Here is a 19,112-nt window from a genome sequence, read left to right on the forward strand (position 1 = left end):
GAGGAGCTTGGTGGCTCCAGGAAGACAAAGCTCCTGCAGGGAACTCTCAGAGACACCCCGGGCGCCCTTTCATAGTAGCAGGGTCAGAGCCTGGAGAACTGCCCTAGGTGTCACTGGGTCTGCCCGATTTGCCCTCGTCCAGATGTGGCAGCCCTGGCTGGAGCTGCACTTACAGATCAAAACCAAGAGCGGTCTGGGGATGCTGAACTGGAAGAAACGCCTGCAGTGTTTCACAAAGGGGTGCTCGGGAGCCGTCCGGGAGTCCACCTCGGTGCCGAAGGCGACACTGGCAACCACATCTGTGGCGTAACAGCAGTAGCACCTGCGGAGATGGGAACACTGGGATTAGAAAGGGGTCTGGCACTGGCCTTTCCACAAAGCCCCCTCCTGAGGAAGCTGCTGCACCCGCACTCCCAGTCCTGCAGAAGCGCTGGCAAGACAGCTTGCTGTGGATCTGCAGGGAGGTGGAGGGACAGGGGCTGCCCGGATGAGGCCCTCCGAGAGCAACAGCAGAACGTGGGAGGAGACAAGCCGGCAGCTGGCTTATCTAAACAAAGACCAGGGGAGGGGAGGAGGGGGACACCACTTACTCAGCCCTCAGGCTTCAGGCAGCTGCAGTGGACCAGAACACAGCCAAATACTGAGAAAGACACTTTACAATCTCCTCCCTGTGCGGAAGGGCAGATAGGTGACCCAAAGCTCTGCATGGCCCAGCTCAGGCCAGAATCTAATGATTAATTGATATACATCAAATTGTCATTGATGAATTAACAACCTCATTATCTAGTTTTATTAACTTTGTCCCCCTCTTCTTCCTAATGATTTTACAGTTTTCTTTAAAGCAACAAACAAAAAATAAGGGCTCTTCACACTTAAATAAATAGAAGACAAACTTTGGGACAGGCTTCGTGAACATATGTATATTATCACAGAAAACATACAGTCCACTTTAGAAACAAACAGAAGGGAAAGTGTCTGGCAGTAGCTTCAGAAAATTTAACCTCTTAGGCTACAGGAAACCTGTCCCCCCAAAGACCATTTTAAACTAGAATTATTCCTTTTTTTTTTGTTGTTATTTTATAGGAGTAGTCAGATTAAGTTCATTTTAAAAAGGCTAACAACTGGGTTATTAATATCCGTTTATAATTAAAGAGTCTATTTTTGTTCCTTGATGCAGGCACACACTTGGTTCCTCTTCTGCTTAAGTTATATAACCACTAACTTATCGTGAAGGAATAAATGACATTTCTAGATGACTTTTAAAATTTTGACTGCTTTTATTGAAAGCCTTGCTACAACTGATCACACGTTTCCCTGCTATAGTAAAAACGAAAAGGAGACTATTGCATGTGATTTCATCTGACCCTAATGATTGAAGATTTAAGGTTTTTTTTTAGGAGTTATTTACTTTGCTTTTATAGCTGACAAGGCCACCTAGTCTTTAGCCAACTCCTGCATCCTATAATCAAGGAGAATGTGGATGGGAAGGCTTTGTAAACAATATGGTACAACATAAATGCTGGCGATGATGATGTTATTTTATTAGCAATGATAATGACTTGGCTTCTGGCTGACTCGACATCCTCACCGTATCTCTAATCTGTGGTAAGCCATGATTTGGCGTAAAACAACTGAAGATTTCTAGGAGATAAGCCAGATAATTTAAATTTGGTGTCCACCCAAGTCCCAGCATCTAGGCTGAGGTGCTCCACGATCCTTCTTGACGTGAAAGTGCCTGGGCTTTTTCCCAGGCCCCTGCCCTTGCCTGAGTCTGTGAAGGTCCAGGTTCCCCCTCCATAGGCTGCACATCCCTGGGCTTTGTTCATATTCATTGCACATTTGAAATGGATTTCATTTCTCCTTATGAGTCAGTTCATCCATGCTTTTATGAGCGCCTAGCATTTCCACAGTTTGCTAGTCCCAAGGTAATTGTCCAGCAATTACGCACCGGTACAAGAAGCAGCAATTCAGAACTGTGATTTCTCATCGGGAATGCAGCCCCCTTACCTCTGCACGTCGAACGCGGCCCCAGATTCTGCACAGCGTATTAAATGAGCCAGGAGAAGGTCGCAGGCTTGGCTGATGAGGGGAGTCAACTGACAATGGATAACAAAGGTGTAATTAGGGCACCATGCCAGGAGCACACCGAAATTAGCTGCACACGAAGAGGGTATATGCGTGGCTTTCTGGGGAAATGGACATTGTTTTCAAGGCAACTTTCACCCAGCTAAGATTCAAGAGGAAGATCTAAAATTCACAAATATTAGTAAAATACAATAGCTGTAAGCATCTATTTTAACTTAAGCAATCTTTTTTATTTTTGGAACCAAAAAAGAAAGAAGGATTTAAAGTAGATCTGGCAAAAATGATCATTAAACGCTTAGACAAAACTGAGAATCAGCGCTCAATTTCATGACATTTGGTTAGCAGTAGAAAGTAAATAGACCACAATCCATATGTACTACCTCTGGAATCAACCCAAGTCCATGCTTGTTTGTTCCAATTATATTTTAGATCTTCCACTAGAACATAGACTCTTAGTATCTAAAGGAACCTAAGGTCATCCATTTCAACTTCTTATTTAACACAGAAATTATTTTTAGAGCATTTCTGATGGATGGTTATTCATTTATGCTTAAGCTGCTTAAGCCTTTGAGTATAATGGAACCCTTGACTTCAAGAGGCCTCCTATGCCCACATAGGGCAATTGTTGGATTTCTTTTTTTGATATTAAAATGTTTTTATTATGGAAAATTCCTAACCTACACAGAAAGGTACAGAGAATGGTGTCATGCACATTCATGCAGCTACCACTCAGCTTTGGCAAATCGAGATCTCAGTGCTGGCTGCACCACCGTGACCTCAACAGGCTCGCTTGGGCGGGTGGGACTCTTTGCAGAACCTCATGGGCACCCACGTGACGTTGTATTCTCTCCTGTATGTTTGAAAGGCCAAGCTGGAAATGTCAGGGGACTCACGTTAACCAGTGCACATTCTCGAATAGCATCATAGCTAAAGCCACCTGCTGTGACACATCGTTCTGAGCATTTCTTATGGAAAACATGTTATGAAATGTTACTTATGTTTAAATGTTACTATTTTGACACTAGAATATTAAATTCTTGAGGGCAGGGGAGAATTTTATCTGTTTGTTCATTTTCGTATCCCCAGCACCTAGAACAGTGCCTTGCACGTAGTAATTATTTGTTGAATGAATGGATTTTGCTAAGTGATACCCACTCTTTGCTTTTAGAGTCTTGAGACATTAGGAAAAGTTATGAAATGTTAATCTACTTATTAGAAGGTATGTTGTTGTATTGAGGCAAAATCTGACTTCTTCAACCAGCCTTTTCCTGGTTTCATTTCTGTCCTGTCCCACGTGACAGTGTGCCCAACACTCAGACAGCAAGGATCCATCTGCTCCTCACCTGTGAGACAGCCATTCCCCAGCCCTTCAGTTACTCCTCCTGCCACATGCTTTGCACACACCTCTCCAGTCTTATTGCTCTGTTCTTTACCAAGGTCACTCCCAAAAGGTGGCCCCATAAGTGGAACACAGTGTTTCAGGTGTGAACCCATAAACGGTAAGTAGATCACTTCCCGCAGTCCGTACCCTGCGCATCAGTCACAAAGCCAGGTTTACGCTGACTTTTTTAGAAGACACATCACACAGGCAAATATTGAGGTTCAGGTCAATGAAAACCACAAGGTCTTTTCCCGTGAGTCATATGTACAATTGACATTTTGACCTTTAGGGTCCGTTCCTTAGAAAAGCTTTATATTTATGTTGCATTTTATTCTGTAAAAAGTTGTCCTGCCACGTGTTCTGAGCAGAACAATCTCTTAACGTCCTTGGAACATTCAGGTGGTTGGAGATGTCTAGCAGAGTAGAATGGCTTGGGTGCTGTTGGAGGGATGTTGGGGGGATGCGTGGCTTTGTTGAACGCCTCCCCTCCACAGCCCCATCCAAGCCAGCCCCATGTACTCTGAGATAGAAGGAAAGAATTGTGTCACCAGGGGCCCTGGCGAGAGCCCTCTGTGGTGGAAGCTCTCTCTGAAGGAGTTGGTCCTGAGAAGCAAAAGGGACAGTCCTTGCAGATGGAGAGTGAGTGAGCCATGGTCCAAGCTCTGAGCTGCTTTGGCTCCATGGAGGCTGGCACCTGGAGGAGGTCCCCAAGGCAGGGACAGTGGCCTGGGCAGCACCTACAGGTAGCCGAACAACAGCTCAAGGAGTAGAACGTTCAGAGCAGAATGCACCCAAGCATCTGGACCCTGCCTTGGTGCCGAGACCATTGAGGGAGGGCAATCTTGGGAAAAAGGATTTGCTGCTCATCAAGCCGCAAGGGCTTAGAGCGCTGGGGGTTTGTGCACGGGGGCAAATCCCGTCACCTGTAACGGTGACTATTCCCTCTTTGTTCCACCTGAACGTTGGTAAGCGTGCCTTCTAAGTCTAAATCCAGCTCCTCGCTGTGTAGCGGGATAACGTGCACAGCCCTGCGGCCCCCCCTGCTAAATGGCGATTGTAGGTAGCCACAGACTTGTTCACCACTGTGTCTGGCTCTTCAGCCAGCTGTGCTGAACCTCAGTAAATACGCAGCTGGGCACCGTCTTACCGATCAGTCAGCTGGGGAAGACTTGGCCCAGTGATTTGCTGAGACAGAAATGTGATTTGCCTCATCTGCCTGCCCTGAAATCCACTCAAAAAAGAATGAGTATGACTATCCTGGTTTGTTCTTAGTAACCCTGTGTCGACTCTCCATGGCTACTGCCTGCTTTTCTAAACTCTCACCAACCATCAACTCAATAATCCACCAGCACAAAAGTGCGTGTAAATGCGTCATTTAAAATGGCCTCTGGGCCACGACCAAGAAATCTCAGACTGTATTAATGTTTGGAGAGCTCAGCACAGTCTAAGCCACACTTCTATTTTGTTTTTTTAGAGATAGGCTCTTGCTCTGTCACTCAGGCTGGAGTGCAGCAGCACAACCCTAGCTCACTGTAACCTGGAACTCCTCAGCTCCAGTGATCCTCCTGCCTCGGCCTCCCGAGTAGCTGGGACTACAGATGTACACCACCATGCCCAGCTAATTTTTGAAATTGTTTTGTAAAGATGGGGTCTTGCTATCCTGCTTAGGTTGGTCTCGAACTCCTGGCCTCAAGCAATTCTCCTGCCTTGGCCTCCCGAAGTGCTGGGATCATAGATGTGAGCCACTCTGTGCCAGCCTTAAGCCACATTTCTATGACTAGCTTCACTGGCTATGTTTCTTCAATGCTTTTAATAAGCTTAGTGGTACAAGTGTTCCTATTTTAATAAAATTCCATACACTGAAATATCTTTTAGATTTATTTCAGAGAAACAGTAACATGGTAAAAAAAATATATATACTGTTTGAAAGGAAGTCTCTTTAGCTATCAAGATTGACACTTCCTCAACATAACAAAAGAGATGCGCCATAAAATCTGATTTACATGCCACTCTTCAGAGCCATGCCCCTGTATAGAGAGGGGTCCTGGCATACAGAATCCAAACACAGGCCTGGAGAGTGCAAACGGCCAGCATCGCGGCCGCTACATGCTTTCAGCCAGCGTGCTTTGTTGCCTGCTGACGTAACTGCAATTTTCTGCTATACTCTGCCTGCTGTCCATCGAACTGAATGGATAATGACATTTTTATTTGGATTAATGTGACATGAGATGGGGCATGTAATATGAAAAATGTTTTAAAAAGCAATGCAGAGAAAATGTAAGACAGTGGGGCATGATCCGTATGTTGGCCAATAGCCATGATTTCAGGTTTTCTTTTGCATCGTACACAGCAGTTACAGCATATTCACTTTTACACGAGTTGCATACAAACAAAAGCTCTCTTTGATGGGCCTGCATAGTCTTTATACGATCCACAAACCCTGTAGTTCTAGATTTTCAGACAAGCAGGCAAGTGTGGTGTGTGCACACACACAGGCACAGATGAACACGCAATGCTATTATCACTCGGATCTTAATCAAAGATTCTCACTGGGTTGTTACATTTCATCTTCTTCATGGGCTAATGAGTGATTTTTTATTTTCGTTTTATTCCAAATGTTCATGATGCACATATATCACACTTATAAGCAAATGCAATATTAATGTTATTATAAATTTAAGTGCCCAGTTTTAAAAGGAAGAATTCTCTACCAATCGTGTCTGAGGAATTCTGAGCCAAGGTGTAGACAGAGGGCGACAGAGTAAGTTCCAAAACGTGGGAGGGTCTTGCAAGTGGTGAAAAGAGACAACTTATGGAGTCATGACCAAGAAGGGCTGAGAAAGTCCCCTGCTCAGAGCCTTTCTTCTCCTCTCCTTTTAGGTGATCCCCAGAATTTCACCACTGAGTTCCTTCTCCAAGTGGAAGATTCCGACCTTGCTAAAGAATCCTTGCCCCAGGGAGGGAAACACTGGAAGACATGGCCAATTACTGGGTTTCCTCTCTCTGGCACTTTAGAGCTGTGTGATCTTGTGGACACGTTGTGTAACCTCACTGAGTCTATTTCCTTATCTGCAAAATGGGAATAACAATACCTCCCATGAAGGGCTGTGACAAAGATTAAAACAAAATATGTAAAACACCTGAGTTGTACAAACATGGTAGTTGTCCATGGGCAGGTTCCCATCCTCCCAGACAGGTCTAGACATCTGGAATCATCCGCTTTCCTCTTGCTCTTATGGACAGCCCCCACTGGAGCCACCTGTTCTCAACTCACCATATTAACATCACTTCCTTTCTTGAATCTGTCCCTTCATCTTTATCTCCCCGGTCAGCCTCTAATGCCTGCTTTGCCACCTGCCATCAGGAATGTGGCCATCACCCTGCTTCTCGAGAACAAAGACCACAGCTTAAGCATCTTTGTAGCCTTAGTACTTTGACAGTCCCTGACACATAGGTCTACTAAAAAAAAATTATTTTTAAAAGAGATTCCTGGCCTCCTGTCTTTTAACTTTCCTACCCATCCTGTGCTCAGTCACCAGACTGGCCTCCTAAAAATACTCATAATCTGAGCAGGGCTTTGCTGACCCTTTGGAGATACCCACTGATGAAGGACGTAGTACAAGCATCTTATCTTCCAAAGCCCATTAAGAACTGAATCCTGCCAATAAGCTTTGAAGCAGATCTTCCCCCAGTCAAGCCTTCAGATGGGACCACAAACCAGGCCAGTAGTTTGACTATACCTGCAAGAGACCCTGAGCCAGGGGCATCCAGCTAAGCCATGCCAGGATTCCCAACCCACAGAAACAATGAGCTAACAAAGGTTTGTTTTAAGCTGCTAGGTTTTACAGGTAATCTTTTTTTTTTTTTTTTTCTGAGACACAATCTAACTGTCATCCAGGCTAGAGTACAGTGGTGTGGTCATAGCTTACTGCAACTTTGTATTGCTGGGCTCAAGTGATCCTCCTACCCCAGCCTCTGAAGTAGCTGGGACTACAAGGCACATGCTACCATGTCCTGCTAATTTTTAATTTTTTTAATTTTTTGTAAAGACAGGGTCTCACTATGTTGCTCAGGCTGGTCTTGAACTCCTGGCCTCAAGTGATCCTCCTACCTGGGTCTCCCAGAGTGCTAGGATTACAGGTGTGAGCTACCGCCCCTGGGGTAATCTTGTTACACAGCAACAACTAATATACTCTCAGTGCCATTCTTTTGTGGTAACTCTTGTATGTTGCCATGCATTATTGGAGTTTTTGGTATTTGTTATAATACATTAGGAATGAACATGGTGCACTTCATTCAGCTGATTCTCTAGAAACATCTGTGTGATGACTCATTCACTGAATGTTCCTTGAGATCCTTGGCATAGAAAGTACCCAAGAAACATGAATAGATTGAGATGTGTCCTCTGTCTTAGCATGAATACAGCGTAGCTTGCTGAAAACTGGCTCTGAATGAGAGCCCTGAGACCTGCGCTGAGCCTACGTCTTACTTTGGTCATGGCATTTTGGCATTTGAATCTCTCTGCACGCGGATTCTCACCCCTAAATGCCGGGATGACTGTAACGAGCTGTGACGTCCCTCTCCACTGACGTTCTAGGGTTCCAAGCAAGTCACTGCACATCAGGTTGAGAACTTTGCTTGGGACCATGGAAAGAGTAGCCCAATTCCTTGTTTGGGGCAGAAACATGTCAGATCCTTGGGCCCGTCTACTCACTGCAGCACGTCCCACTCCCAAGAAAGCCTCTTGCCATCTCTCTGATGTGTTGACTTCAGAATTACGTGAAGACCTAAAGAGCAGAATCTGGTTATTTTTGTGCTCGCTAGTTTGGTGAAAGTGAGAATTAGTGCTCCAGACCATCCGACTCGGCCGTTGCCTTCCCACCAACATCAGGGTCCACGTTTCATTTGCTCCTCAGCTTGTTGACTTCTGGGTTATAATTTCACTCTATGCAGCTCTAATATCATGAACTTGAGAAGAAAAAAAAAAAAGCCACCATCTTTAAGCCTTTGGAGTTCCTGGAAGTCTGGACTATGCCGAGTGCTGGAGAAAACCTATTTTCTACACAGGGAGAGGGAAGGAGAGATCATTTTTGCATCACCTTACACATCTAACCTGAGATGATCCCCACACACAGATGGTGTGTAGCCTGGGAGATTCACTTGTCCACGCAGGAAGAGGGACGCAGGAAAAGAGCCAGAGTAGAGACTGCCATGCTCATGTCAAAACCGGCCCCTGGGGGCCTGTCCCACCTTGGGGCGACTGCAGAGAGGAGATTCCAGGGGTGAGATTTGCGGTTCCCCTCATCTGCGCCAGAAGGATCTGCCCCACGGGGCTGGGGAATGTCTGGCATCTTGGAGGCTAAACAGCTGAAATGGAACCCTTTTTCCTAAGGTAGACTTCTGAGCGGGTCACTCCCCCACTTTCAAGTATTAAATAGCTCCTTGTGCTCCAGTGAAGTGCGCAGGAAACACTCCCCCGGCACAGAACGGCAAACTAGACGTGCCTCAACCTACTTTTCCAGTTTTCTCTCTCACTAATCCCCTACATGTACTCTGTGTTCCAGCCAATTTGTACTCCCCTGTTCCCTGAACACACCCTGTGCTTTTCCGTCCAGATGCCTTTGTTCCTGCCGCTCCTTCCACCTGCGAGGCACCTTCTCCCTGTCGAAACTCAGCGGAATCTTCAGGGCTCAGTTCCAGCGCTACTGCCTGCCCCCAAAGTGCTTTCTGATGCTCAAAACAGGACGTGAGTTCTGTCACCACCTTCTGCTACTTGGCGATATTGCAGTAATTTATGGATCTTGTTGTCCTTCTACATTATAAACCCTTTAAAAATAAGAACTGATAAATATTTGTTGACCTTTATGAATTTAACATTTCATCCTATTTGGTGCTTGGTAGACCTGTGGCAACGTTGTTTCTTCAGAACTGATGTCAGAGGGGGATTTTCTGAATAAATAAGGGACAGCTGATGGGGGCAGGGGACAGTATTTAAAGATATTGCTGGTTTACAAAAAATGAAAAAATTAATACCTTAAAGTGCTCTAAACTGGTGACTAACAAATGAAAAATTAATTCCTGCTAATGAAACTTATCACCTCCTTCTTCCACGACACCATCACTAAAAGCCACCCTGATATTAAAAACATCCAGGACTCATTTCTATGCAAAATTTCCTGCTGATAGGTATCAGTGCTAGCCATCTAGGTGAATAATCAAGTGTCATTTCTAATAAGTCAGTGGCTCCTGTCAAGAGTTGTGACCAATTAGAACTCACCCGAATGAGGAGGTGTCTGCTGGGGTTGCCAAGCAACAGCCAAGCTGCGAGGCACATTTAGATGCTCTTATAGATTTAACCAGCGGCAAGTCGGAGTGACATTATAATTCTGGCAAAGGAAAACCAAATTATAACCCAGGATGGGGTACCCATGATGAGGAGTGTGTTTGCTTTTAAATGCAAATGGAAAAGGAACATTTTAACCAGAATTTAAACAGTCCATCATTATACTGATTTTAATTAGGAGATTAGGTGTCAGCGGAATACAACTGTGTTGCAAGATAATGGTCTCTTGCTGCTAGATAAATACTCAGACATTCTGGAGAATGGGCAACTGGTCAGGCAGGGACAATGTATTTTTGGACTCTGAAGTATTTATTACCACAGCCACACTTGGTTATAATGACTTTCATTTTTATTGTTCAGTAGGATTAAGAAATAAAAGCAAATATTAAAAATAGACTGCTGGAAGCTGATGCTGCCTCGAGAAAGCTTCTTGCTCCAACGTTATAGGGAAGACGTGATTGTCTGCAGAGCTTCCAGGGAAAATTTAAAGGCCAAACTCAACTGTGATCATGACTGTAATTCTTTCTGCACAGACTTTTGCACTGAAATGGTCGGAGCTATGCGTTTACTCATAAGCTGGCTGTATCAACGTAAATTTTTAAAAATTGTAGTCATTCTTGAGTAACATGTCTTCTCCAAGGCAGGAGAGGCCCACAGGGAATAATAACCACATCTGCCTCTGCCTTTAAGATTCATACATTATTGACTATGCCTTCCTGACAGGAAACATCTGGATGGAAAGTGAAAAATTAGGCAGGGAGCTGGATTCTCAGCGCAGTGCAAGATACCAGCCTCCCCCGTTGGACTTTTCTTTATTGGCTTCCCAAGCATAGTGACACGATTGGCTCATTTACTCTTGAGTGACACATACATCTTCAGGCTCTCATCCATTAAGTCGCCTGGTCTCTTCTATCTGCTCAGTGGGTTACCATCAGCTGTGAGTTATCTGGGAGAATGAGGAAATGCCCACCATTATTTACACTGGGCTTTGAGGACTGAGAACATACGAGGCGCCATATTGGGTTGGGCCCATGGACCATCCAATTCAGAGCATGGCCTCTGCTGGGGGTTCCCCAAACCAGAGACCCCCGTGGAAGCTACCTGCAGAGGCACAGTGCCCGAGAGCCTCATTGCTCACGACAGCCGACTGTGAAGTTAACCACCCATGTTTTTACCTTTTGAAAACTTCTTTGAGCCCAGAATAAACACATTTAAACAGATTTATTTATTGCAGGTCTTTCCTAAGACTTTAATATGCTAAGGTACATGGTGAATCTCGAAGAAGAGGGTTTGCAATATTTCACCAAATTATTTGACCACAGGGCCTTTTCGGTCCTCAATGATTTTAAATCCCTTTCCTTGGTAGTAGTTCACAGCTTGAGGTTTATCATCATATAAGCACAGTTTAGATGACTTTCTCCTAAATGTATTCTTTTATTCTTGCTCACACTGAAGGTTATCTGACACTTTTGTGCTGACTTATACAATCTTAGAAGAGTCTCAGAAAGTTATTCCTATTGATTTAATATTTTTCAAATCAGAAGAGCTTAGAGGAATATACAAATATATAGATTTCGCTGCGTTCTCCCTCTTTCAGACGAGTTATGAAATGTAAAAATAAATCTTGTGCTAATCTGGGTCCCCAGGGGACCACATTATTTATATTTTTCCCTCAGAGAACTACTAATTTAATCCCAGTTTTGTTTCCTGATATGAAATCTATTTACTTCTTGATCCATAATAAAGTTTTACATGATCCCAGGGTTACTCACTAATAGTCTAAAGAATCTAACAAAAGGCTATAAAAATCTAAATAAATCTACTGTTTGCCCTTTTAAAAACATTAATCCTCTGAGGGAGGGGGTGGAAAGGCTGAAAAGTTAATCACGCCAAGTTTTCCCTCAGAAATAAAGCAATTGTCTTCCTAGCAATGCTCAGAATCCTTTAATATAAATCCAGTGACCTGTCCGTCACCAGCTCTGATTCTGATGGCCTGTGCTTCCCGAATCAATGGGATGCATCAATCCCATTTTCACTGGTTCTCTGTCTCTATATATTATCCCTGGTAAGACTTGAGCCAAAACCAATTTTATTTTAAATAAAAATATGGCTTTATGATATAATGCTGATTTTAAAGTAATTTCCAAGCATTGTTGACCGAGGCAGCCTAATATCCACATAAATAAAGACGGTGCCATCCAGAGCTTTTGAATATTAATGCCACTTAAAGACACACGTAGCAAGGAGACTTAGGCTGCCAAGGTTCTAAAGGAAAAAGCCTCAGAATTTCAAAGGAAAACAAACCTTTATTTCAAGCATAAACCCTGATGTTTGATAACAAAAGTCCAAAAGCTACTTACAAATTCAGCAAGAACCGGAGATGTTGATATTTCAAAGCTAATAATATTTCTGGGAAAACTGACTCAGGGGCCCACAGCTGAGGATCTGGGGCTCTGAGTCTCTGAGCTGTCGCCCGTCTCTGTATGTCTCATTTTCCTTGTTGTGTCTTTGTGACCTGCTGTGACTCTCTAAAGAAAAAGCCAACAATTTGCCACATCCTCTTAAGTTTTTCTTGATAAAATTATTTCCTTTTTACTTTTTTTTTTTTTATCTTAGTCTTATCATACATCCTCAGGGAGAAGAGGTAGAAGGCTTCTTGGGTTTTTGTTTCTTCATCCATCCATTCATCAACACTAAGTGCCTGTTGTGGACCTAGTGTGTGCAGTTAACATAACAGAAAAAAAGAAAAAGAAAAGCCCTTTGTCCTGAAGCATGCATCTAGCAGACTGAGACATACGGTAAACACAATGAAAGGAAACTAAACGGAGCGTTAGCTGGAGATAGTGCCACAGAGAAAAGTCAAGCAGGGAAGAAGGCAGGGAGTTCTGGGGCCAGGTCCCACCAGCCTGGGGGGCGGCCAGTCTGAGCTGGTCAGAGAGGGACAAAAAGCAACACTTGAAACACCAGGGCTTTCCATGCCAGCTCTTAGCAGAACCATTCCAGGGACCTTGTAAAACATACAGATCTCAGTCACACTTAGGATTTCTGATTCTGCAGAATTATGTATTTTTGACAAGGGTGATTCTGATGCAGCCCTTGGCTGCATAGGGTTTGAGAACCAGTGACCTGGAGAACAAAGCGGCTGGAAGGCTAAAGTCCAAGGAAGCATCCAGAAATCAGGAGGATATGGGGAAAGAGGAAGTCAGGACATGCCTGTGGGACAGCCTGTACTTCTCTTTTTGTCCCGTCTACCCATCTTCTCTGGGCTAGAAACCACCCGCTTGTCATATCCTGCGTCCTGTCCACACCACAGCTTAGAGACATGTCCATGCTCAGAGTTTCAACCCTGGCTCTTGTTCGTACGCAAAGGGAAGCTGCCTTTGGAATTTGAAAAACTCTTTTCTCACAAAGCTTGGCCTCCAAAACCATCATTGTCTCACCATGGCTCAGGAAAGCCTGACGCACAGTTCGAAACTGAGCAACAACTTCCTCGTTCTGGACAGCACCCACCCTCCTTTGGAGGCACCTTCGGAAGCAGCAGGTGCCGTGGATTCAGTGGGTGGGAGAAAGTCACGGGGAACGTGATCTATGGAGCATGGAACATGTGTACATTGGTCTCACATTTCAGAATATAATCTGTGTCATACACTTTTCTGTCCTGGTGTTTCTTTTTATTTAAGTAGCATTTAACACCTTCGGCTGTTCCTTCCTCTTTGAAATAATTTCCCCTTCCACATTCTCCGGTGTCCATGTCAGGCTGTTCTTCCTAGGCCTTCTTTGTAGGTTTCTCCTCTGTGCTGCCCTTAAATAAGGTTCTCCCCAGAACCGTATTTACACTTATGCTACACACACTCCCTGGGCGACCACATCCGTGTCTGTTTCCAATGAGCATCTTTCCTGCCCTTCTCAGCCGAGCTCCAGATTCGCACAGCCAACTTCTGCCTGGTGGATCTCCTTAGATGCCTCCCAGGAAACCTCAGCTCGCAGGGCTAAACTCTCCAGGGTGGGGTAAAAGGCCGACTACCCTGTCCTCTGGAAGAAGATCCTTCCAGATGAAAACCCAAGAACCTAAATTGAACTATGTAGAGTAGAAAAGTGACTTTCAATGAACTTTTAAAACAATTAACCATGTGGCATCCCATCAACGAACGTGAAATCACGGGATGGAACAGAAGCAATAGCTAGGGAATTTCTGTCAAGGATCTCTCTCTCAGCATCTTAGTGTGGTGAACATCCTGGAGGAACTCTATTTTCTGCAACTGATTCAGGTACTGAGGATTTGAGTTGTGGACCAAAGGAGAAGATTGACCCCCCCACCCCCGACCACTGGATTTTCTTGGGAAATGACATTGCATCACTTTCTGGTATTCCTTGCAAGGCGCTAAAGAAATCTAGACCCTGATAGTCCTTTTATCAAAGAACCGCAGCTCAAGACTGCTAGAACTTGTTTTCCTTGACTTTTCTTTCTTTTTTTTTTTTTCCCCCTCAGATACCATTCATCAATTTCTTTTTCACAAGGTAAGGTTCTTCCTACATCTGTAACGCTCTGGAAGTCATTGCTTACTCATCGAATAAAGACATACAGCGTGTTGGAGCCAGTGACGTCAGCCATAGGTTCACCTACGTCACCTCCCTCCCTGTCTCGCCTCAGCTAACTCCACCTTTTAGCGTCTGGGTGTGACAAAGGCAGACATGCTACGCAGCCTGTCTAGGTGGTACAGGACAGCGGTGTACAACTTTTTAAAGAAGCAGGCCCTTCCTTCAAACAAATTCTCTCGTGAAACCTCAAAGGACTCAAAGCTAAGTGTGAGCAGGGCCACCTGCTCCATGTTTCCTTGTGGGGACCGTCTGCTAGTGGCGGTTCACAGCACTGGCTTGACATTACAACCACCTGGGAAGCTTGAAAAAAAATCCTCAAACCCAGGCTGCACCCCAGACAAAATCAACTGAATCAGTATTGCTAGGTGTGGGGCCCAGGCAGCAATCATTTTCAAAGCCCCCCCCCCCCCCCCCCCCCGCAGGTGATCCAGTGGGCACCTCCGGCCGAGGACAGCTGCACCTGGGTACCACTCCGGTTGGCCCCGCGTTCTGGATTCTCCTGCATCTCGGGAGCCCAGGAAGAAGGAACCGAGCATGTGTGGGCCACGGGCCAGCCCCGACGGCATCTGCCCCCCTCCTGCGGGCGGAGGCTACATTGTCTCGTTCTGGGTGAAGCATTCAAAAGCCCACGTGATCAGATAAGGGGCTCTATTTCTCAAACAGCTTCACTAGTAAGGAAGGAGAAAATTGTGTTTTCTCTTCCTAAAACCTGTTTTCATACCTCACTTGGTTCCAAACTTGGGCAGAAAACAGAGAAGTGTTGCCTCTGACACTCTGGAGCTTTCCGCAGAGGCCCCATCTGCTCCACTTCCTTCCTTCTCCCTCAGACAGCCCCGGGGACAGTCCTAGGGGCCTCAGAGCACCGTTTGGAAACACGGGGGTGAGAGAAGCAGTCAGTGGTGTGACCAGTAGTCAAGAGCTGGATTCTAGGCTTGCGTCTTACTAGCTGTGTGACTTGGAGCACACTGCTTAATCTCTCTGTGCCTCAGTTTCCTCCTCTGTAAAATGGGGGTGATGATGGTAATAATAGTATTTATCTCACAGGAATGTGGTGAAGGTGAAGTGTGTCAATATAAACAGGAAGCTTTCGGGGGGCGGGTGCTTGATACACACAGCTGCTGTGTGAGTGTGAGTTGCTGCCATAAACTGCCCCCAAATCCCAAAGGCTACCTACGGAAACGCAAACCAAAACCGCATTGAAAGTAGGCAGGATCACTAGTTTCTGCCTGAGTTTAATTGGATGTTATGAGGTGTGGAACCCTCTCCTCTTCTGCAGAACTTCAAAAGATTTATAGAAATTCAATCATGACCATATGTGTGAGCATCTTGAGCTTAAGCTAAAAGGAGCTTTCATTTATTGAACTGAAGACAGGCGTTCTGGAACAGCCAGACCTGGTGGGTGTCTGAGGCCCAGGGCCCTCCAGCCAAGCTTTGGAAGGCCACTTGCTCTGGAGTTGCCCGTGTACCTGGGACTCAAACAGAGGAAGCCCCTTAACCACTTGACACCAGAAGGGCTCAAGGTCACACTTCTGAGTTGTTGCAGAATTCAGAGCAGCAAGGCTAGCTCAGCAATCGAGGGGGGCTGTCGAGGGGGGCTGTTGGGCTCAGACACAAACCCAGCAGTTAGGATTGGTGAGCAAGAGATTGGCCGGAGGCAGTGCAAACACCAGGTGTTACACGCACAGCTGATTGGGAAGGGCAGCGTCTTGGGGAGCCGGCCCTTGCCTTGGACTTGGCCTCAAGGTTAACCCGGGCATGCCTGCCCTCCTAGAGTTCTGCTAGGGCATCTCCCCTGCTCCTCCCCAATAATTCAAGGCCATCACTTCCTTATTTAAGACTTGGTTCAGTGCTCACCCTTGTGTCAAGCTGTTCTCTAGCTTCTTGCTACGTAAAGTGTGGTTCACTGTTCAGAAACGGCGTCATTACCTGGGAGGGCATTAGACATGCAGACTATCAGACCCACCCACACCTGCTGGATCAGAATCTGCATTTTAACAAGCTCCCCAGGTGACCTGTTATTAATGAAAGTATTTGAGACTCACATTGTTGCCGTTTTCCCCTGCGAGCCCCCAAAGTTCCTCCAGCAGTGTCTCTGGACGTAGCTGGACCCCATGTGTACTTGTTGACTCACAATTGATTTATGGCAACTGGGCGTGGGGGAGGCTGGAGAAACAGAAGACACGCGACACAGTGTCCTGTGCTTTCTGCGTGATAGAGAGGGCTGAAGGCCCCAGCGGGCACAGCATTTTGACGTTCCACCCAGGCGAGTGAAGCAACACAAACTCGCTCTCCATCACAGTGTGGAAAGAAGAAACATGCTCCTTAAGGGAAGAGTGTCTGTGTTTCCTGTGTCTTACCTCGTTCAGCTTTTCAGGACTGAATACAGCGGTCAGGACACCTCTGACCTCTTCCCATCTTTTGTCACGTAGAAACAGAATGCTGTTGGCTACCGGCTCGAACTCCAGACCCGAGGCCTGATGGAAGTAAGGAGCAGAGGGTTAGGACACAGGGAGTCAGAGCCGTCTCAGTGGGAATACAGCTTCATGATGGACACTCCAATTAAACTCCATCCATGCCCAGCAAACTAGGAGATTTCTCTTGCAAGGATGCAGAGGAGCATGAAGGCTCACGGACAGTGATCTAAAGATTTGTGTTCAAGGCCCTGAGGGAGCAAACTGTAGCTCTGGTGGCTCAGTTCGACCTGGCGTGGCATGGTCATCCTCGTGGAAATGATGTGGCAGCTTCTGTGTGCTCTGCAACCTCCACCAAGCAAGAGCTCCCTGAGGACAAAGCAGGCTTCCTGGAGGTGGGCTAGGCTTTCCTGGGACTGGGTTCCATGTCTGAACATTGTGGAAAGGAGTTTTGTGTGGCTGGGTTGGTTAGGTTGACAGACTCGTGTGTCTGGGTCCTTGGTGTGTGGGTGGGGGAGAGGGAAGAAGGACAAAGGAGAGTTCTTCAGCAGCGTGACCCAGGCTGCTTCCAAGAGCACTCCTGTCATGATGTTTCTGTGTGCTATCTGTCATTCATTTCTCTCTCAATGGACAAGGATTTGTTGAATGCCTAATACATGTGCCATGGCCAAACCACGTCCCCCCTACAAACTTCATGTGTTTAGGTCCTGACTCAACTGCACAGTTGGCCCCTATATCAGTGAGTTCTGCATCTATGGATTCACCCAATCATGGGTCAAAAATTATTAAGATAAAAAATTCCACAAAGTTCCAAAAAGCAAAAGTTGAATTTGGCCTGTGCCAAGTACTACACTGACTCCACGTGAAGGAAGTGATGTGTAGCTTTGTGTTAGTATTATAGGTAACCTAGAGGTGATTTAAAGTGTATGGGAGGACGTACGTAGGTTATATGCAAATACATTTTAAATCAGGGACTTGGGCATCCTTGGACTTTGGTATTCACAGGAGATCCTGGAACCAATGCCCCTCCTCTCCCCTGCACCCCCATCCCCATACCAAGGACGACTGCATTTGGAGACAGGGCCTTTAGAGAGGTAATTAGGGTAAAATAAGGTCATTAGGCTGTGCCCTAATCCAACACGTCTGGTGTCCTTATTAGAAGAGATTAGGACAGACACAGCAGGAGAGGCCGTGTGCAGGCACAGGGGAAGGCGGCCGTCTGCAAGCTAAGGGGAGAGGCCTCAGGAGAAACCAACCCTGCTGACACCTTGATCTTGGACTGGCCTCCAAAATTGTAAGACAATAAATTTCTGTTGCTTAAGCTCCCTAGTCTGTGGCACTTAGTTACAGAGGCCCTAAAAAACTAACACAAGGTTCAAGAAGTTGTCTCTCCAGTGTTGAATAAAAAGGACTTTGCTTTGGCCCTCATGGAGTTGGCAGTCGGTGGGGAGCAGAGTTTGCCCACACACACAAGACTGCAGTGCAGGAAAAAGTGAATGTCATGAAGGGAAAAGCAGAGCAAGGTGGGAGGGACGGTGGGGACATGGGAGACATGGGCAGGAGGCCTCTCTGAGAAGGGGGCGTTGAAGCTGAGCCCAGAAAGAGGCAAAGGCATCTTTGGTCTCCTCATCCCTCCTTCCCAGGCCATTCTGTCCCTTTCTAAAACCAGCTATCCCACCAACTGGCGCAAAATGGGGCCCCACTGTTGGTCAGAGTGGCCCCCCAGCCTCAGGCCTTCAGGGTGTGGGGAGACAGGGGGGCTGGGGAACCAAGCGCTCTTCAGAACCACGTGTGATGCACAGCAATGCTGTTTCTTTTCACTGTTTTAATTATAGTCGAAACATGAAGCCAGCCATCATAATTCAAAAGCCTTGTAAAAACTCCTATTTAGAGGAAAATTATAATTTTCTGATAAAATATGAACACTCAAAATAAGCCATAAAATATAACTGCAAAGTATCTAGAAGGGATTTAATTATATATTAGCACCAAGTTGCTGGGATATTTTTCTGCAGAGGAATACCTCTCTATATTTAGAATGAAATTCTTTAGGAGTGCCATGGCCACTAAGCAGAATTACGGCTTTATGGAATTTTTGGAACATAATCCATTTGTTTAGGTTCCAGAGTCAAAGGAGGAATCATACATTATGTATATTTATATAGTGGCGAAACGCAGTGCTACGCTACACTACATGTAATAAACCATTTCACTCCAAGGAAAGTGGGGTGATGGTTTATGTGGCTCTGGTGAGACAGAATAAATCAGAGATCAGAGTCAAGAGTGATTGGAT

The 19,112-nt window shown here is 45.7% G+C and overlaps 1 protein-coding gene across 1 annotated transcript in view; it reads right to left on the reverse strand.

Annotated features, from left to right (window-relative positions):
* Positions 1–19,112, reverse strand: part of TBXAS1 (thromboxane A synthase 1) — a 157,691-nt gene that overhangs the window by 61,162 nt on the left and 77,417 nt on the right. The window contains exons 5-7 of the mRNA XM_045565287.1: positions 16,766–16,882; positions 2,008–2,096; positions 174–322 (exon numbers count right to left, since the gene is read on the reverse strand). Coding sequence (XP_045421243.1) covers positions 174–322; positions 2,008–2,096; positions 16,766–16,882 — 355 coding nt within the window. The remainder of the gene's footprint in view (positions 1–173; positions 323–2,007; positions 2,097–16,765; positions 16,883–19,112) is intronic.

The sequence above is a fragment of the Lemur catta genome, chromosome 11, assembly GCF_020740605.2.
Source record: "Lemur catta isolate mLemCat1 chromosome 11, mLemCat1.pri, whole genome shotgun sequence".
In the NCBI taxonomy this organism is placed as follows: domain Eukaryota; kingdom Metazoa; phylum Chordata; class Mammalia; order Primates; family Lemuridae; genus Lemur; species Lemur catta.